At 48.3% G+C, this 21,497-nt stretch overlaps 1 protein-coding gene across 1 annotated transcript in view; it reads left to right on the forward strand.

Annotated features, from left to right (window-relative positions):
- Window positions 1-21,497, forward strand: part of USP32 (ubiquitin specific peptidase 32) — a 249,919-nt gene that overhangs the window by 191,567 nt on the left and 36,855 nt on the right. Inside the window, exons 16-18 of the mRNA XM_056865259.1 lie at window positions 7,002-7,119; window positions 17,791-17,945; window positions 20,117-20,198. Of these exons, the coding sequence (XP_056721237.1) occupies window positions 7,002-7,119; window positions 17,791-17,945; window positions 20,117-20,198 (355 nt within the window). The remainder of the gene's footprint in view (window positions 1-7,001; window positions 7,120-17,790; window positions 17,946-20,116; window positions 20,199-21,497) is intronic.

Genomic DNA, 21,497 nt, shown 5'->3' on the forward strand with positions numbered 1-21,497 from the left:
CTGCACAGTTACTGCCTTTGAACGCAGAGATTCCGTTTAGCTATCATAGCTGAGAGAGGCAGCATGGTGCAGTGGTTAGTGATTGACTAGGATTTGGAAGGCCCAGGTTGAGATTCCTGCTGTATTATGGAAACTTGCTGGCTGACCTTAGACCAGACATGATGATGGCTGAAAGTGCTGTCAGGTTGCAGCCAACTTTTGGCAACCCTGTTGGGTTTTCAAGGCAAGGGGTGAACATAGGTGGTTTGTCTGCCTCTGTGTAATGACCCTGGACTTCCTTGGTGGGTTCTTATCCAAGAACTAACCGAGCCTTGACCCTGTTAGCTGACAAGATCAGGCTAGCCTGGGCCATCCAGGTCAGGACAGGCCAGCTTACCATCAGTCACACTGTGAAGATCTTTGTGCTGTGGCGGCAGCTGCTGCCAAAGCAACATTTTTAAAAATCTGCACAGCTGATCAGAGCACCAATGGCCAATCAGTGTGTCTCACAGGGTTGCTGTGAGGATAAAATGGAAGCAAGGAGGATAAGATAAGCCATTTTGTTTCTCCCTTGGGGAGAAAGGTGAGGTGTTTATGCTGCAAGGTGGGGCAAGGAGTCCTAAAAAATAAAAAATAATAAAAACAAAACATTAAAAAGTATTAATAGAAATGCATCATTAAAAAAAATCCAGCTCAGCATAATAACATAGTCCATAAAAGCAGACCACTGGTAGCTTAATGTAACCCTTTCCCAACTAAAACAGCATTTAAAAAATCAACCCCTTAATTAAAAGCCTGAGGGAACAGAAACATTTTGGCCTGGTAACTGAAAGTAGGCAAGGAAGGTGCTAGGGAAGCCTTGAGGTGCCATAACTGAAAAGGCCTGGTCTTTGGTTGCCGCCTGCTTCACTTCTGAAGATGGAGGCATGGAGCGCAGGGCTTCTGATGCGGATCTTAAGTAGCGATCTGGACAGTATGGGAGGAGAGATGTGTCACATGAAGTAACATTTTCGTTCATCTGCCCTGAATCTATTTCCTGTCAGCTTTGTTCAAGGATACTCCTTGAGCTCCAGTGTTCAAATATCAACAGTACAACGATTGAGATTTCTTTTGAGAGCCAAATTTCTTAAACTTAAACTATATAGGTAGGTACACTGTTTATTAACTTAATAAACTTTAATTAAAGTTTTAAGTCTTAATTAAACTATAGGTACACTGAATAAAACTTGATATCATACTTAATAGTGATCTTATTTATCGATAAAAATTAAATTGTAAGTCCCTGCCATTTCCCCCTCCCCATCCGGAGGCCTGGTCTACCGCCATAAAAGCCTATTGGTAGACCTGGCCTCCGGCTGAGTCCCATTGGGAGGCCAGGTCTACCCATTGGCTTTCTTGGCAGTAGACCTGGCCTCTGGAGACCCATAGAAGCCAATGGGTAGACCTGGCCTCTGAAGGGGGACTTTTTCCCCTCCTCGGAGTCCAGGTCTAGGGCTGTTGATTTGGTTCGGTCCAAACCGAAAAACAACCGAATTTCCCGCAATTCGACGTTTTTTCAGTTTGGACGAACCGAACTCAAAAAGGGGGGGAAACCGGGGAGCCGAATTCACCGAGTTTGGGGTGTTCCCAAATAAATTCGGCGAATTCGGCCCCTTTAAACAGATCTGCGCCTTCCAGCTGGAAGGCGCAGATCTGTTCCCCCCCCCCCCGCTCGCGCGCCTCCAGGGAGCTTCCCTGGAGGCGCGCGGCGGGCCCTTTAAACAGATCTGCGCCTCCCGGCCGGGAGTCCCAGCAGGGCTGGGGAGTCCCGGCAGGGCTGGGGGGGGGGGGCTTTAAATAGATATGTGCCTCCCGGCCGGGAGGCACAAATCTGTTTGAAGACCCCCCGCGCGCCTCCAGGGAACTTCCCTGGAGGCGCGCGGCGGGACCTTTAAATAGATCTGTGCCTCCCGGCTGGGAGGCACAGATCTATTTAAAGCCCCCCCCAGCCCTGTTGGGACTCCCGGCAGGGCTGGCGTGGGGTCTGGAAACCCTCTGCTCTGCCTGTGCAGACAGCGCAGAGGGGCTTGCCAGCCCCCCCGCAGCCCTTCCGGCAGCGCTGGGGGGGGGTCTGGAAACCCTCTGCGCTGCCTGCACAGACCGCAGGGGGCTTGTTTAAAGGGCCCCCGCACGCCTTCAGGGAATCCCCCTGAAGGCGTGCGGGGGGCCGAATTTTCCCCCGAACTCCGGATCCCCCTGAATTTCCGGGGATCCGAAGCGGGGGAGTTCGGACTTCGGCACGGCCCGAATAAAAACGGGCCGAATTTTGCCGAAGCCGAACTATACCGAATTTTTTTTTCAACAGCCCTATCCAGGTCTACCGCCAAGAAAGCCAGTGGGTAGACATATAGCAATGTCAGTTTTCAGACTGGGGGGACTGTAAAAATAAGCCTATAAACTCCATACTTTCAAAAATAGCAACAACAAAAAACCAACCAAAATCCAGCCTTACTGACGTTTTTAATAAAAATTGTACCCAGAATTTGAATTGTACCCAGAAGCACACTTCTGACCTCAATGGGATCCTTATATTCTGTGCATGTTTGATCCAAGGAGTTCCAGATTTTCCCCTCACAACAACCCAGCGAGGTAGATTAGATGGCGGGAGAGCGACTGAGGACTTTCATTCATAGGGTCTCCATGAGTCGAAAGCGACTTGACGGCACTTAACACACACAAGAGAGACTGACCCGTGAACAATCACGTTCTAGGACCAGGTGGGATTTGAACTCGGCTCCCCCCTGCCCTAGCCCGAACATTAACCACCATCCCACACAAACGCTCTTTCGAACTGCCGAAAAGCTGCCAAAAAATCAGTTCAGTCCCTAACCGAGACGAGCCAGTGGCAGCCTTACCTGGGAAAGTAATCTGAATTGCACCCTGGGCCTTACTCCTGTGTAAGCACGCCTCACCTCGCCGGCTGTTAGGAAACGTACTCTCGGAGATCGGGGCGGGCGAAAACCCCAAAAGGGGTCGCCATAAGTCGGCTGTGACTTGACGGCACTTTACACACACACATACACCCCCCCGCGTCGCTCTCTTCCGTCCCCGGAGCTTTCAGCACCCTGGGGATCCAGTGGATCTCTCCTCTCCAGCAAGCTCTTCTCTGCGCGCAATCACCTCACCTTCCTCCCTTGGAGATGCGCCCTCTGGCTAAACCCCCCTAAGTGCCCCTTGCTGGCATGGCCGCCAGACTTCCTGGAAAAAAGCCCCAAACAGGAAGAGACGCTGAAAAAGTGAGACGTGGACTTGGGTGTCTCGCAAAAAGGGGAAACTCCTCTCCCAGCTCAAATTACTCGCCAGGTCGGATTCCTCGGGGCTTGGGCTGTTCTAATGCTGAGGAGGGAAAAAAGACGATGAGGGAACGGAGTCGGCTCCGCAGAAGACGGGGCGCCGCGGCTCAGCGCCGCTGCTGGGGACACCCCGCCAAACAGCTGATGGGCGGGGCGGGCCAGGAACAGCCGAGCCGCCCGCCCAGCAATCGTGCGGCTAGAGGGGAGGGGAGGCTTTAGCCTCCCAACCATTGAGGGGAGGGGAAAGGGGGACCCGGCCATTCTCCACCGGCAGAGGGGGGAGAGACAGCGCGCCCGCTCGCCTGCTCTCTCGCGCTCTCTCTCTCAGGCTCGCCGGCTCCGCAGCCCAGCTGCCAGCGCGAGCAGGCACGAGAGCAGGGGTTCCGAACCAAGTTTGGAGAGCCGCACTGAATGGGCCAAAGAGCTGCATGCGGCTCGCGAGCCGCGGTTTGCCGACCCCTGTCCTAGACCACCTCCCCAAACTTTTCCAGGGTGCTTGATGTTATGGTGGCTGAAGGAGAGTTCCATTCCACCCGGTTTCTTTTTTATATTCCTGTCTGCATATGTAGAAAGCATTTTTGCGAATCAGGTTTTGCAATCAAATAGGCCCTGACTAAGTAAGATTTTTAGAAAATGAGATGTATTGAACTCAAACTAACCGAAACATTACCAATGCTGATTACTACCCCTCTACTACCACTCTGAATATCACACCTAATTGAATCACGCCTGCTATTGTCATTTGCCTGCTATTGACATTTACATGCTATTGCCATTGGGTATCCAAATTCACTCTTCTCTACTTAAGGATATCTAAAGTATCTGAAGAAGTGAGCTGTGGCTCACGAAAGCTCATACCCTGCCAGAAAATATTTTTGTTAGTCTTTAAGGTGCTACTGGACTCTTGCTCTTTTCTACTACTACTTAAGGATAGATGGACTCACATTCTAGCTGTATCTGAAGAAGTGAGCTGCGGCTCACAAAAGCTCATACCCTTCCAGAAATTTTGTGAGTCTTCAAGGTGCTACTGGACTCTTGCTCTTTTCTATGCTACAGACAGACTAACATGGCTACCCAGGGTGAAACATAAATACAGTTTCCATGTGGGTTTCTTTTTTAATGAGCATGTAGACATTTATAGTATAGTGTTGAAGCTGTACAGAGATGGTATCTGTCATCTCCAAAGACCCTGTCATTTGTTTCCCAATGCACTTTTCTCTTTCGCTCAAAGCCTCCTTGAAGTATATGAATGATAAAAGAATTGTGATGAAAGGCAAAGATGGGCTTAAGTGTTCACGAGCGACTGCTGTGTCACCGTGGGGTCGCTATTGTGTTTTTGTAAATGCAGTAAAAACAAGCAAAGTGTCTTGCGGCACCTTGAAGTCAGCTTTAATGTAACAGAAGCGTGTGTGGGCCGGATCCTGCTTCATCAAATGCAGGGCATATTTTTCTCAGTTGGCACCAGGATGAGTGCATCTGTGTGCTTGCGCACAGGTATGTATCGAGGGCGGAAATGTGACCATTAAAATGTGCAAAATGTATGGTCAAAAGAGCGTGAAATGTAAGTCCGCAAAATCGTCTGCTGCCTATACACAGATATCCAGTCTTTTAGTAGAGTCTTCGAATTTAAGGAAGAGAGATGGTTTGAAACACCTTATAACAACTGATGATTGTATGGGGATAGGTAGAGTATGTTGGAGTGTGTGTGTGGAGGGGGATCCATGTATGTGTTTAATACCTGGGGAGGGTGAACTGGCATGACCCTCCAAATATGTAGGAGAGCTCAAATGCACATCCCTCTCGCTGTTTCCAGAAAGGATGGCCAGGGGCTCCATCAAAACAGTAGGGAAACTATAATTGACATTGAAGCACCTCTGACAAGCAGATTGGTAGGTTCTTCTTCCTCCCCCTCCCCCGCAATACCCTTTAGCAGACTGGCTCTGAATCATGAGGACACCTTTCTTTTCTTTGTTTTAAAAAAGCACAAAATAAAATTGTGTGTCACTGTCTTTCATGGGAGTTTTAAAATGGGGGAGGGGGGAATTACCCAGAGCTAGACAATATTTAGCCAGCGAGGAAAGACAGCCTGTTGAAGCGTTGATGCTGGCTGTTCCTCTGGACCCAGCTTTGCCACGCAGCTTCTCCCACACGTTCTCCATGGAAACGAGCATCTTTCATGGCCTGCAAAAGGCCATGTGTGTTGCAAGAAACACCAGGAATGTGCTTTTCCTAATCCAGTTTAAGGGGGGGGGGAGCTGTGGAGCACATGCTCCCCCTTGCAGAAAGCTCCCAGCTCAATCCCTGCTCTTGTCAGTTCAAAGGCTCTCAGCAGGCGATAGCCATCTGCAGGTGCGGCTTGCGTCAGCTACTACAGGAGGAATCATTGGATGTCGCCATGTGGCAGTTTTGCTACAGGTCACTTGGGTGTATCTGGGCATACCCGGGTTGACAGGCAAAGGCATGGTTGGCTATCTCTTGGCCCGTGTCCCCAGCAAATTGGCTCTGCAAGATTGTTTGGATGGGGCTAACAATGGCCTTCAGCCTTTTCAGACTCAGGATGTGCCTCTTCACTCTGGCCTGCGAGACCCACTTTGAGATCCGTGCTAGGTTGGCTCTCCCAGATGGCATCCAGAAGTCCTTCCGATCCTGCTTCCCAAGATCTTTTTAACTGGGAGGTGGCAAGGGTTGGAGTGGAGACCTTCTACGTGCAAAAGATGTACTCTGCTGAGCTGGGTGGTTACCCATGCAATGCGTAGCTAGATTCGAGTTCAGTAGCGCCTTAGGGACAAACTAGATTTTTGGGGTATACGCTTTTGGAGCCCCATGGCGCAGAGTGGTAAGCTGCAGTATTGCAGTCCAAAGCTCTGCTCACAACCTGAGTTTGATCTCGATGGAAGTCGGTTTCAGGTAGCCGGCTCAAGGTTGACTCAGCCTTCCATCCTTCCGAGGTCGCTAAAATGAGTACCCAGCTTGCTGGGGGTAAAGGGAAGATGACTGGGGAAGGCACTGGCAAACCACCCCATAAACAAAGTCTGCCTAGAAAATGTCGGGATGTGACATCACCCCAAGGGTCAAGAATGACTCGGTGTTTGCACAGGGGACCTTTACCTTTTTAAACTTTTGGAACTCAAAGCTCCCTTCATCGGATACAATTCAAAATGGAGATCTATCTTGGTCAGAAGGTGGTGGGGGTGTTGCACAGAAGGAATTCAGGATGCAAAGGTGCAATGTACATTGTAATCAGCTTGATTACAGCAGAGTAGAAATACTTAGGGGTGGAAAATTAACTTCTATAGTGAAATAAGAAGCCTATGTACCTATTCAGCCCGGGGGGGGGGGGTTGTTCTGAATTTGTGAATGAACTCAAGTTCACATTGTAATCTCCCCTTGAAGCTTCTCTGTTTGAGGACTGCCTCTTAGGTCAGCAACAGAATGACTGGAACCTCCAATGCATGCCACTTTCCCCATGAACTTTCAAACCCAGCGCAGACTGGCTCTTCCTGGTCTTTTCGGGTGCAGCCGCCCAAGGTAGTGGTGCAGTCCATCAGCGGGAGGCCAGTAGGCCGAACAAGCCGCTTGTTTGGCTCTGTGCACAAGACGGCTCATTGCACTTTTGCCGGGCCATCAATCAAATGTCTAACCCCCTCCCCAGATCTCAAAATAAAGCAGTCCTCGCTCTTCCCTCCCCAGGTGATCCGAAACAGCGCGAAGAACCAGCCCGAGCTGGAACTCTTCCCCCGCTACCTGCTCTTCCTGAGACAGCAGCCGGCCACCCGGTCGCAGCAGTCCAACATCTGGGTGAACCTGGGTATGATGAGCCTGAGAATGTTTCCTCACCATTTGCCGAGAGGTAACGTAAGAATACAGCAAGAACCCCCCCCCCCCCATTGGGAGGCTAGCACTGCTGCTCACGCAGCCCCCAAGGCTTTGGCTCCTGTGCTGCTTGCGAGTAATTCCCACAAGACCCAGAAGCAGGGCTGGTGATGGATGAGTCCCTTCGCTTTTCCCCATCCAACGCCTCTCGAGCGTCAAACTCTTATCAAAGGTCACACAACGTTAACGGAACTTTGCTTTCCTTAAAAAGAAATCCCACACCTATACTGCTACTAGCTAAATTGACTGGCTCGGCCTCTTCCTAGTGGCTATGCTGCTGGAGGAGCCGGGTTGCATTTTGGAATGCTCAACCATAGACTCCCTACACAGAGAAGACTAGCAGGTCGCGAACAGTTTGGGCTCTTCATGACGGAGCTGCCAAATTGACTGGGCCTCATCTGAGGGCTGAATTACACAAAGAAGTGGTAGAATGAACTGTTCCACATCAAACTTGGGGGTGGGGATTTATACTTTGTAATGTTCCCCTATCTTAAAACTCCCTTCAAAGAAAGGGATTAAGACCTTTCTTTCTGCAGGGCTTGCTTTCTGTTGGCAGGGAGTTTTTTTTAATGCAGAGGAGCCTTCAGATTTGGAATCTCCCATCTGCAGTGGTGCCGTCCAGTCTCTTACTTCCTCATTAGATCCTGTCATTCTCCTGCATGTGTGAACCAGGCCTGAGTGGAATCGTTCCAGAAAAGCAATGCCATTTGATTTTGTGAGACAGGCAAACTGACCCACTGAGTTGATTATGCCAGCACAGAATACGGGAGTGTCCTGTTATCGTCTAAGGCTGACCCAGTACTGGGCAGACTTTGGATGTCATAAATTAATTTGGTCTAACGCCGCTCCTTCAGCGGTCCTAAAAGGAAGATATACTAACTTACCTTATTCAGATAGACTTTGTCCATGTCATATGATGTTGGAATGGCCCCTGTACAATACTTACCATGATCAATGGATTACCACTATTCTAATTAAATGATTTGTCACCGTACCAGAAGACAAAGTAGTCCCCTTTCTGCTGGTGGATAGAGATCCAAAAATAACACTGGCGGTGGCCAAGTATCTCTCTACCATATTTTCCTTAAAGAAATAAAGGCTCCCCATTTACTGCTTAAGAGCTTTGAGTCATGGGAGCTTGAAAGGAAGTTAATTTAGTCAGATTATTCAGATGTCTCCATCCTTGAGAAAAGGGCTTGGTTCACACATGCAGGAGAAGGAGGTGGCAGAATGGGCTGTACAGTCTTCAAGGAGAGGATCGTGGGAAATCACATTTTGGAATACTCCTCTCTATTAAAAGCTCCCTGCAGATAGAAAACCAGCAAAGGAAAATCTTGCAAGGCGCAGGTTTTGTTACGCATAAGAGTTTCCTGTGCAAAGGAACCTTCAGACCTGAAATCTTGTGTCTGCAATCCATTCTACCCCTTCAGGGTTCTGCCTCCTCAGTCCTATTTCATTCTCCTTCCTGCATGACCAGCCATTGCAAGAAAGAAGTAACTTCTCAGATAGCTGAGATGCATCCCTTGATATTACAAAATCACATGAGTTACTCCACCAATTGTTTTGTGGGTCATAAAATGTGCAGCTTTTTCTGCACTTATTAAAGGCATCACACCATCCCTTCACCTGAGACAGCCTTTATTACAGTTATGCAGTCCCCCCCACCCCCCACAGACTCCTAGATTTTGGATTCTGATCAAGCAGTTGCTTTTGAGTGAACTGAAATTGACTGTGGTTGGCGGCAGTCCGTAGTCATGGCTGCAAGAGGTCAACTTTATGTCATAATATGACAAGTACTATTGGTGGTGTAAAGTGCCATCCAGTCGCAGCCGACTTATGGTGACCCCTTTGGGTTTTCAAGGCAAGAGACATTCAGAGGAGGTTTGCCATTGCCTGCCATCAGCTGGACTTCCTTGGTGGTCTCCCATCCAAATACTAACCAGGGCTGACCCTGCTTAGCTTCTGAGTTCTGATGAGGTCAGGCTAGCCTGGGCCATCCCTGGAGCCAGTAGTAAACACAGGTTAATCAGCATAAATTGATAAAACTATGCATCAATATGCATACAAAGTCAGTAGTTTTGAAGGGAGAGTGGACAAGTTTAACATCTTGAGGTGGGAGACTGTTTGCTAGCTTGAATCACAGCAAACATGGAGGAGAAGGAATGCATCTTCTCTGGCAGGGGATTATTAGGCTGCCAGACACCATCTTAGAAGACGCTTTCCCACTCAGGAGAAAGATGAGTAGGGATGACTTCTGAAACACCTAGGGTATTATGTAGGTCATGTGTCATAGCAGATACCCTTTAAAAAGAGGCATGTTGCCCAGCTTGAAATGCAGGAGGGAATGCCTCTTCTGAAATGGTGGTAGAGTGCTAGGTAGGTCATGTGCCACAGATGATACCTCTTTGGGAGACAAGGGGACAAGGGGAATCCCTCTCATGAGCTGTTGCTTGCTGCCCAGAGTTTTTATATAAATGTTTGAATTAAACCAAAGCCCTGGCTGATCAGATTAATGGTGAGGAGAGGCGACAGTGTTTAATTTAACCAGAGTTTTTAAACTCCAGTGAATCGGCTAAAAACCACAGGCCTAATAATAAACTGCCATGTCGTTAGACACAGGAGCTTTTGGGATTTTATGGCTGTGACTTTTTCATCCCTCTTTGCTTTTGTGTCCACAAGCGGGTTTTGAAAAACCTCTTCCACTTGGATCCTGTCCTTGCTCCAAGGAGCTGAGGGTGATGCATGTGGGATCGTCCCCTTTTAATTCTTGCAACTGCCCTGCAAGGTAGGCAAAGCTGACCCAGCGGGGCCCAGCAAGAACACCAGAAGCTATTCTTGTAGAGGCAAGGCTGGGCTAGGGGCTGGTTATGCCCTAAAACATTAATCGCCCCCCTCCCCAGTGCTGCCTGGCTTTGCCATCTGCTGGCACCAGCTGTGCAGAACCCCCGTGTGGATTTTCCATTCCCACATGACCCTCGCTGCAGTTATACCTGCCAGGAGGAGAAACATTGACTACCAGCCAACCCTCTCTGTTCTTTGCAGCACCTGGAGGGGTGTTGACACTGAAGACCTGCTAGATTCCTGTAACTGTTAACGCTAATTCAACACATTGGGCTCCTGGAAAGGAAGCACTTGCCGACACAAAGACCTTTTTAATAAGTGTTTGCTTCTGTACTCACGCCAAATCTCCAGGGTGTCTGTTTTAACCTCTTGTTCTGCCAGCCTGTAAGAGAAAAGCAAGCAACCCCCCACCCCTAATACTTTATAATCAGCAGCTGGTTTGCTTGATCAAATTTGTATGGAAAAACCTGCCAGCAGGCCACCAAAATCTTAACTCAGCATCTTAAGGTGGGAGCTGCTTTGCACTGAACACGTCAAATTTCCAAATTCAAATTTGTGGGCTCCCTCCCCCCAAGTGTGCTGTATTGGATCACAATTTGGAATTGTTTTTTTGCTGTGCACTGATTGTTAAAAATCAATCTAGAGTATCCCCTACCCTGTATGCTTTCTTGCTGTAATCTTATTCCTAATCCTCTCTTCTTTAATTGCAGAAAAATGCTTTGTGTGTGTGTGTCTGTTATTGAGAATCTTTTGCTTGGTGCGTCAAGGTAAAAGAGAACAGCTTTGCTGACTTACAAAGCAGTTGTTGACTTTTTTGCTCTTGAATTACAGTTGCATACAAACTGTTTTCAGTTGACCCTGTGTGTATCAACCTTGTTTAAGACATGAACAAAACCTATTGGTTTGTATCCAACAGTTGTTTTCTACCATCGGAAAGCTGCTTCAGCCAACAGAGGGTGGGAGTGATTTCCATTGATTCTCTTTTCCCAGTGCTGACCCATTAATTCCAGGACTGTTTTTGAAGCTTCTCTAAACCCCGAAGGCAGTATTCCAAGGCATGCAGTGGACTACTGCGAGAGTGGGAGGTGGAAAGTCACATTCTGTAAGCTTTTCTCCATTCACTGTTCTCAGTGAATACAAGTCATTGACTATTGCAAATACAGATTCTTTAAAAAACAAACTGTTGCCTACATGCAAACTTGTTCTTTCAAACATATTGGAGGAGAAAACACAAAAGGTAATATGCTGGGTGTCATTTCAGCTTGGCGGTCACTTGGTGCCAGATCAGAAGTTTCTTGCATCTCCCCCGTTTTCCTTCATGGGTATTGGGAAGGTTCAACACAGTCAGCCCCTTAGCTGTTGCTGAAGATTCGGCGTCACCATGGGACTGTGAGCTCCTTCGTCCTCCTCACATGTTAATGTGGTCCTCTCTAGTTGATATCTGCACCATCATCGACAGTGCTCAGTGTGTGCCAGGCCATACTCTTGACCACGGTTAGAATGTGTTAGTGTTAACCGTGGCTGATGTTGGTGCTAACGGTGGTGGCTAAGGGCAGAGAGCATTGAGGGATGTGCGAGGAGAGGGGTGGGCATAATCCTGATCCTTGGATCAGGGATGCACAGTGTTCAATCAGCCCATAGTGTTTAAGGGATGCACAGTGTTCAATCAGCCCATATAGCAATTGCTGCAGCTTCCTGGAAATGTACAATGAACCCCCCCCCCCCCCAAGAATAGAAACATCAAAATGTAAGATGTGGTAAAATGCTTTGCCATTCACCGGGATCTCCAGTTAAAAGGATCAAGTAGTAGATGATGTTGAAAGACCTTTCCCTGAAACCCTGGAGAACTGCTGCCAGTCAAAGTAGCCAACTCTGACCTTGATAGATCCATGGTCTGACTCATATAAAGCTGTCTCATACGTTGCTGTTTATGACTTTTTGCTGTGAAAACAGTAAGAAGAAGATGACAACTCATATAAAGGGAGGGGCTGTCACTCAGTGGTAGAGCCTCTGCTTGGTATGCAGAAGGTCCCAGGTTCAATCCCTGGCATCTCCAGTTAAAAGAATCAGGCAGTAGGTGATGTGAAAGACTCCTGCCTGAGACCCTGGACAGCTGCTTCAAGTCTGAGTAGACAATACTGACCAAAGGTCTGATTCTGTATAAGGCAGCTTCATGTGTTCATGTGTGTGTCATGTGTGCACCACAGCAGCTGGCTGTAGTATCTCCACGTCTCATGATGCAGTCCCTCAGAGCTGGATAGGTCGGCACCAGGGGATGGTTACTCTGGTTGAGAACTGCATGGGTCTGCTTCAGAGATCTAAAGCGGCTCAGCTGTATATGATGTTCATCTTTGGTTTCATGCAGCCCCACATTTGGGGACTCCACCTGCACGCAGGCGTTCCACCAAACAGACTTTTAGCTTCTAGCCACCAGGAGGCGCTCTCTTCCAGAGCCGGAGACGTCTTTCCCGCCCAAAACTTCCCGTGCTATGGGGAGGCGTCTCCCCTTTCCCTCAGTTCCTTTTTTGCCACCGCCGTGAACAGACGTGTTTCAGGAGCTTTGTTGTTTCTTCATGAGTGTGTGGGTAGTTTATCTCACCCAACCTCATCTAATTCTATTCTCTGGCCATGCCTAAGCCCCTTTTCAAAAAATGTGCAGGCTGTAGGACCAAGATGCCACAAAAGGACGAGCACGAGAGCTGCATTCTATGTCTGGGGGAGGCCCACAATGTCTCAGCCTGTAAGGTATGCCAGAAGTTCACCAAGAAGGCCAGAGACGATAGAGAGGCCTGTCTAAAGGCCGATCTTTGGAAGAGGGCTGTGTCTGTTGCGATGCCACAGAATCCACCCTCGGCTGCCTCTTTCTCGGGCACAGCTCTGACCCCAGTTCCCTCTGCGGCACCAGCGGCGTCACCAGCTCAAGGCCCCAGTTCTTCGGAACAGGGCACAGCCAGATCCATACCCCTGTCTAAGGGCACGCCTCAGGGATCGACAGCTTCAAGGGGCAGAAACGCCACACAGAGCCTAAGACTTACTCCGACGGCGCGTCCTCCAAGAAACGTCAGCAGAAGCTGAAGCATATTGACCCTCCCGTTCTGACATCGGTTTCACCAGTCGGTTCTGTAAAGCCCCAGAGGCCGACCAGAGCCCATTTTGTGGGCTCCGCCTCACCCCCACCCTTCTCCAAGAAGGAATTGGAGTCTCACCTTGCCAGTTTTAGTCCAGGTCCGTTCGAGACGCAGGAGCTTCCTTCCTGGCAGCAACCCTTCCTTATCCTACCTGGCACCTGAGCAGTTGCAGAGCTGGATTGATTTCTGCCAAGCGCGCCAGCTCGACCTGATGGGCAGATGCGCTCCTCCGCAACCCCTGCCTTCGACTTCGAACCCGCCCATCGAAGCATCCCAAGCTCTCCCCTCCACCTTGGCTCCATTCATTTCCGGGCAAGGATATTTTGACCCGGATCTATCCATTTATAGCTCTGAGAGCCCGTCAGAGTCAGCACCGGATGACAAGGTAACAGACCCAGGATCTATCTCCCCTACGGAGGACTCTAAGCCAAAATACTGAACCGGCTTTACCCAGACTCACCTGCCTTTGTCTCATTTCCCTTGTTGGAGGGACTGGCTGACTTGGCTCTCCCAATCTGGAAGAAGCCAGCCTCAACACCCGCCTCATCCAAGAGGTTGGAGAGCCTGTATCGTATAAAGCATGAGACTACTGACTTTTTGGTCCTGCATCCTCCCCCTTCATCTATTGTGACCTCAGAGATGCAGGCCAAACGGAAGTTTGGCCACCATTCCACCCCATCTGACAGAGAGAGTCGTAGAATTGATACGTTGGGCAGAAAGGTGTACACCTGCGCTTCTCTCAATTGTATAAGTAGACTTCTTGCTGAGTCAATCAGCTTTGCAGATATGTTCTAGAGAATTATTAGCATCAGAGTGGACACTCCCAGTTGCTAGGCCCTTGCACACTTTACTTAGGGCTGTCGAATGTGGACTAATGTGGCAAAGGACTGGCTCCGGAATTAGAGATTCCTCTTGTAGTTCATTTGCCCAGGATTTCTGGCCAGATGGTTCATATAGGTCTTTCTTAAAGTCATAATCGCAGTCCATGCTCAAGGCAGCCTGCCCCAAGGCTGACTCTATAAGGTTGGGAATGCTGTTCTCTGACCTATTGGACGTCTTTGGCTCCAGATCACCATCCAGGGCACCACCTGGGGTCTCATTACCTATGTCATTTACTGGAATCCTTGGCGATCTTGGCGGAAGAGAACAAGGGGATGAAGAAGCTGGCTGCTACCTGCATGTAGTCTCCAGGGGAGTCATGGAGGAAAAAGAGTCAATTTCAGTAACAAGTGGAGTTGTCTCATGCCTATCCAGATACTCCTTTCCTTGAAGTGATGGAACCAGTGGGCTGTTTCAATCACTAATTTGTCCTGGGCAAACCTCTGGATCAGCTCCTGTGTCTCTTCTGAACTTTTGCGAATATGTAGTTGAATTCACTTTACAATTAACAGCCTCTTTCTCCTCAGCGGGAACTTTTGTTTCAGCGGGACTGTTAGTTTCCCAGTCTCCAGAATCTCTGCTAAGTCAAATTAACCTAGTAGTCGCCACCTGTCTCAGGATGGGACTAGTCATCAATTGGAAGAAGCCTAAGCTGATACCTTCCCAGCAGGTTCTGTTCATGGGTGCCATTCTGGACTCCATCAAGGGCAGAGCGTTTTTTCCTCCTGACAGGTGCCGTTCCCTCAGGACTGCTGTTAGGACCTTACAAAATAAACGTTTTCAAAGGGTAAAGTTAATTCAGAGAATCTTGGGTCTTATGGCTTCCACTACGGCTGGGGTTCCATTCGCCCATTTACGTATGAGACCTTTACAGTCGTGGTTCCTGAATAAGTTAAATCCGGAGCTTCTTCCAGCCTACCTACATTTCACGGTTCCCAGAAAGATGGTGGGCTCTCTACATTGGTGGGCTCAGGAAGACTCCCTGGCTAAGGGAGTACCCTTTGGGAGCTGGTCCCCTCAGTACACGCTTACTCCTGATGCTTCATTGCTGGGCTGGGGTGCTCATTGTGGGACCCTTACGGTTCAGGGTCAATGGCAAGAGGAAGCCTTGCACCTCCACATCAGTGTTCTTGTGTTACGTGCAATAAGGTTTGCCCTGATCTCATTTACAGATATTCTCAGGGGATCTCGGGTCTTAGTCCAAATGGACAATACTACGGCCATGTTCTACCTCAACAAGCAGGGTGGCACGGGTTGAAGGGCACTTTGCCAGGAAGCCATGGCTCTATGGCAAGTAGCTATGGAGCAAGAGATGTCCCTCAGAGCCATCTACATTGCAGGAATAAAGAACACCCTAGCAGACTAAGTCGGTCTCATCAAACCAACCACGAACGGTCTCTCAGCAAGGAGGTTCTCACCCCCATTTTCCATTTGTGGGGCTTCCCCCAAGTGGACCTGTTCGCTACTTTCCAAAACAGAAAGGCAGATCGGTTTTGCTCTCTAGCAGGAGGGGATCTCTGTTCCCTAGGCGACGCCTTTCAACTATCTTGGAAGGGGTGCCTGTTCTACATTTCCCCCCCCCCTTTCCCCTGCTCCAGAGAGTAGTAGGCAAGATAGCAGCTGACAATACAGATTGTATAGTCATTGCCCCGTTTTGGCCCAGGCAGATTTGGTTCACAGAACTGCTCAACAGATCGCGAGGTGTATTTCTCCATCTGCAACAGAGGGCAGACTTACTGACTTGGGAGAATGCCCTTCATCAGGACTTAGAACGCCTGCACCCGACAGCGTGGCTGCTCAGACCGCAGATCTAGGTCTGTCAGATAGGGTTAAGAAGGTCATTTTTCAGGCTAGGAAACCCTCTACTAGATATTCTTACAAGAATGAATGGGACAGGTTTTTGAGATGGCTGGAACCCCGGAGATGGTCTCCCTTCTCCTGCCCTCTATCGGTGGTGCTGGACTACCTCCTCTTGTTGGCTCAGGAGGGCCGAACAGTGGCTTCTGTCAAGGTCCATTTAGCTGCGATCTCAGCGTTCCTTGACCCCGTGGAGGGCTCGACACTGTTCTCCAATACAGTAGTTAAACGTTTTCTGAAGGGGCTGAATAATATGTACCCCCCAAGACCCAGGTTAGTTCCACAATGGTCCCTGTCACTGGTCTCGTAACCTGTTTGAACCATTAGTCAGTTGTGATTTACAATCACTTTCCTACAAGGTTGCTTTCCTAGTGGCAGTCACTTCCACCAGAAGGGTGAGTGAGTTGGCAGCCCTCAGGGTTGATTCCCCTTATTTGAAGTTTTTTAAAGAGAAGGTGGTTCTGCACCCTTGTTTGAGGTTTCTACCTGAGGTAGTGTCTAGTTTCCACCTAGCACAAGATGTTACACTGCCTGTTTTCTTGCCTGAACCCACTTCAGAGGCAGAAAGGGCACTACACTCACTAGATGTCAGGAGAGCCCTGCTCTACTATATTGACAGGACAAAACACTTCAGAAGGGTTAAGAGGTTGTTTATTTGTTATGGGGCCCCCCAAAAAGGGTAAAGCGGCATCTCTTCAGACTATCGCTAGATGGGTGGTGTCAGCGATCAGGTCCGCGTATAGGTCAGCGGGCAAACCTTGTCCTTTGGAAGTGAAAGCCCGCTTGGTGCGTGCCAAGGGAGCTTAAGCTGCGTTCCACAGGAAAGTTCCCTTGTTGGAGATATGTTGAGCAGCGACGTGGTCCAGCGGTGAGACCTTCACCTGTCATTATGCGTTGGATCTGCAATCATGAAGCTTGGCCATTCAGTACTGCAGTCATTGTTCCAGTAGAGTCGCCACCCACCTCCTATAAGGTAGCTGCTCGCCATAATCCCAAATGTGGGGCTGCACGAAACCAAAGATGAAGAATCAATTGCACTGACCTGTAAGTGTTGTTCATCGAGGTCTTCGTACAGACACACATTCCCTCCCTCCTACCCCGCTGGCTCCTTGCCTAATCAGGTTGGGACGGCGGCGGTCAGGAACTGAGGGAAGGGGGAGGCGCTTCCCCAGAGCACGGGACGTTTGGGCAGGAAAGACATCTCCAGCTCTGGAACAGAGCGCCTCCTGGTGGCTAGAAGGTAAAAGTCGGTCCGGTGGTAGGCCCGCGTGCAGGCGGAGTCCCCAAATGTGGGGCTGCATGAAGACCTCGATGAACAACAGTTACAGGTAAGTGCAACTGATTCTACCATTTGCAGGGCTGTACCAAATCTAGCCCACTTTCATTCTGCATGCCCTACTAAGGAGCTCAGGCAGCACATGTGGTTTTTCTTTCCTCCTGATTTATCCTCACAATAGCCCTCTGAGGCAAGATAATCTGAGAAAAGGTGACTGGACAAATCACTTTTTAGTCATCTCTTCAAATTTTGTGTAAATGGAGTCAGGTACTTGTTTTTCTCTTCCCTCAGTCCTAGGTAATCTGGTTATTTTTTTCTTAGTGGGTACTATTCATTTATTATTTGACACCAACTCCCATGTTCTTTGTAAACTCCATGTATTAGACCCCCATCTCCCTGTTCCATGGTTGTGCATCTTCCGGTGGTTTCTGCTTGCTTATGAAGTGCAGCGAGGGGAAAGGGGCTGTCAGAAGCAGTTCTTAAGACTGCAGGAACTCACACGGCTCGGGTGTATAAAACTGGCAGCTGGGGAGGTTCAGTCTGTTGCCAGTTGCTGAGTGAAGCATCGTTGCTCCCCCTTCCCCATCCTCCTATAACGGTTGCCTTCGCCCTCTTGCAAACACAGGGAACGTGCCCTCTCCCAATGCACCCTTGAAGAGAGTCTTGGCCTACACGGGCTGCTTCAGTCGCATACAGACAATCAAGGAGATCCATGAGTACCTGTCGCAGAGGCTGCGGATAAAGGAGGAGGACATGCGCCTGTGGCTGTACAACAGCGAGGTAACAGCAGAGCTTGCGTGGGGGGTCTTCAGGCAACTGCACACAGTGGCTGGATGCATGGGGGATGACGTTGAAGGCTGGGGAGGTATCAGCTTTTGGGGGCGGGGAGCACCAAGTGGCAGCTGACCTATGGCGACCCCGTAGGGTTTTCAAAGCGAGAGACGTTCGGAGGTTGCCGTTGCCTGCCTCCATGCCATGACCCTGGACTTCCTTGGTGGTCTCCCATCCAAATACTGACCAGGGTCGACCCTGCTTAGCTTCTGAGATCTGATGATATCGGGCTGGCCTGGGGTTACCTGGGTCAGGGTGGTATCAGCTGCCTTGTTTTGAAAGATGGGACCAAACGATGATAAAGCACAGCTTTTATTTATGTGAGAATTACTATGCCAAGGCAGGCAGTGGTTCCATATGGCTAAGGCCTTTGCCTTCCAATGGTCTTAGTTTGGATGTCTTGTCAAAAAACCCCGGGTAAGGAGTGCTTAGGCAGGCTGAGTTGGGAGGTCTGAGTTGAGAAACCCTGCTTTTTATTTTGTCGGCAACTCAGAGTCAGCAGCCGTAGCTTGAAATGGATTTTGCAAGGTGTAGTTTGTTGCAACTAAGGCGACGGTGATCTTACTTAGGGCTGAGTTGACGGATCTTACCTAGGGCTGTCATTCTGCCTCTGGAGGTCACAGTACTGGTCCTAGAGAAAGGGGGTGCTGATCTGATGGAATATGAAGGTGGATGAGCGGCTTGACAACATGTCAGAGTTTCCAAGGATGCACTCACGTTTTTTTAAAGACTTGAATGCTTTCTTTCATATTCAATCTGGAACCACAGTTATTTAATTAAATGTCAATAGTTCTTATCACCACCCTCCATTCCAGTTTAGTGGGTGCACAGAAGCTGCACTCCTTCAACAGGTTGTGCCACCTACACAACTGACAAAACAACTTGGTTAAAGACAAAAGAAGCCTGAAGCTAAACATTACAGCATTCACTTGACTGCTGCTTAACACGGCAGCCGGGGGTCTGCCTTTCCCTTCCCTTTCGGTAGCATCCACTACTGTTTACCTGCATCTTGCCATTATTCTGCTGTGGGTTTCCCCTGCCAGCTGTAGCCAGCAACATGAAGCAAAACTGGGAAAGCACCCAGACAGAGGGACATCAAGACTCTGTAAGACGTGCCAAACACATGGCTGCCATTTTCAACAGCAGCCTTATATGTATTGTAGCATCCAGCTGTGACCTGAGATGCTTAGGAGTTCATACTGGGTGTTGGATTTCAGCGTAAAGTTTATTTTCTTTATTTATTTATTCCTTTTATTTCCCTTGATTTAACAGCCCCTGGCTATCCATCAACCCACTTCACATTTTAAAAAGGGGAAATGAAATTTAATTTTTACCTTGACACTATAAAGAGAAAAGTTGCCACATCTCTCACACAATTGACCGATCTATTTGACAGCAGATAACGCAGTATCCTCAGAAAGTGTCTTTAGGGACACTTTTATCCAGGGAGTGATATATTTATTTCATGCAATATTATTTTGTGGACATGTTAAAACAATGTGTTGGATTTCAGGGTAAAGTTTATTTTATTTATTTATTAAATTTCTATCCCGCCCTCCCCAGCCAGGCCAGGCTCAGGGCGGGTAACAACAGTAATATTGTAAATATAACATAATGCATATTAATTTAAAACATTCAGCATCATTAAAACATTAAAACAAAACCCAGTAATCTTTCCTACAATAAAACAATTGATGGTGCTTAATTAAAGTTCTGTCAGGACAGAAACAAGTATCCCCATCTGAAAGTGTTGTGGTGGGGGGTGCCTTGGTACATCTTGAGACATCATTTAGCCCTCAAGATCCTTAATAAAAGCAGGGGAGTCCTAGGCTCATTCCCTCACATCCAGTTCCCGTAAAATGTACAGGGTCTGTGTGCACAGACCGTACTGATCTCTTCCCTACCCAGTGGTGTACATGGCGCATGCAAAGATTTGTGGGTCAATCAAGGTCAGCATTGGCCCACACAGAGCGATGTCGATGTAGAAACCTCTTTTGGTGCACTGCACATGTCTGTCTCTCTCCCTCAAATACTTCTTGCATTGGTGCTTCTATAGTGCCACTTCTGTTTCGTTTTTTGGAAAAGGGATGCTGGGTTGATAGTCTGTTTTTCCTCTACAGAACTACCTTACTCTTTTGGACGATGAGGACCACACGTTGGAGTATCTGAACATACAAGATGAGCAGCATCTAATAATAGAAGGTAAAATAAACAAATGAAGGGCCCAGTCCCAGTTTCTGAGACACATGCTAGTTCTAATCAGTGTATCAGAAGTACATCTGCATGGACTGTTAATTTTGGAATGGACGCAGGTGATCCTGACCTCCAGACAATTGGTCTACCTGCCCTAGGAATCAGTAGGACTAGACCTGGCCTCCAGGCAACAGGCCGACCCTCCACTGAAATCAATTCAGGTAGACCTGGCCTTATATCTTGGGTCCTTTTGCAGACCACCTGTGTTTCCCCCCATAAATTATTACCTTGGGACCAGACCTGTTCAAAGAAACTTTGGTATTTTTGTGGTGGTGTTCTTTAATTTCACCTATATTGCAGGTTTTTTAAAAGGGTATTTTAAGCAAAGCTGCATCTTTTGTACCAAGTCTTAGTTAAACCCTTTCAGTGTCAAGCATAAGGGATCTGGTTACAACTTAAAGACTAAATGTGTGTGTGATATGTGCTGTCAAATTGCTTCTGACTTCTGGCAACTCTGTGAACTAATGATCTCCAAAAACGTCCTATCGTTAACAGCCTTGCTCAGGTCTTCCAAACTGAGGGCCATGGCTTCCCTGATGGAGTCAATCCATCTCCTGTTGGGTCTTCCTCTTTTCCTGTTCCCTTCAACTTTCCTAGCCTCATTGTCTTTTTCCACACAATAACAAATACAAGAGAGGAGAAACGCTTGTTATGGATAGAAGGCCCAGAAGTGTCCTTTCCTTTATCCTTTAGAAGCTCCTTGATCCATTGATCTTGAGCAGCATAGTTTTGAATCTAATGTTTGGGGGATATAAGGACTGAGATAAATTTTGCCACTGCTAGTGTAGCCTTGGGATCCCTATCACTTAATTAAAAAAGGCATTATATCAGACACAGAGGCATTGAATTTATGTATTAAAAGAGGAGAAATATATCGTGCTCTAAGGTCCTCATAGAAATGGCATTCCAAGAGCACATGAGCTAATGAGTCAATGGAGCCAGAAGAGCACGGACAAGTCCTTTCCGGGTATGGTAAATTCAAAATTCTGCCTTGCATAACCATTGAAGGGTTAACATTTAATCTAGCTAGAAAGAAGGCTCTAGAGAGGTGAGGAATTGAAAAAGTAGGTATAGGCAGGCAAACCATGTGGTGGTGGTATTCCGAAAAAACTGAGATGAGCAAACTTGACGAGCACGAAAAGATGTGCTATCATAATCAATCTCTTGAGGTTTCATACCAGACTTGCAAATTGCCCTGCCTGGGAGTTGCAAAAAGGCACTCCCAGTGTGAAGCTGCTGAACTAATCA

The sequence above is a fragment of the Euleptes europaea genome, chromosome 19 (assembly GCF_029931775.1).
Source record: "Euleptes europaea isolate rEulEur1 chromosome 19, rEulEur1.hap1, whole genome shotgun sequence".
Lineage (NCBI taxonomy): Eukaryota > Metazoa > Chordata > Lepidosauria > Squamata > Sphaerodactylidae > Euleptes > Euleptes europaea.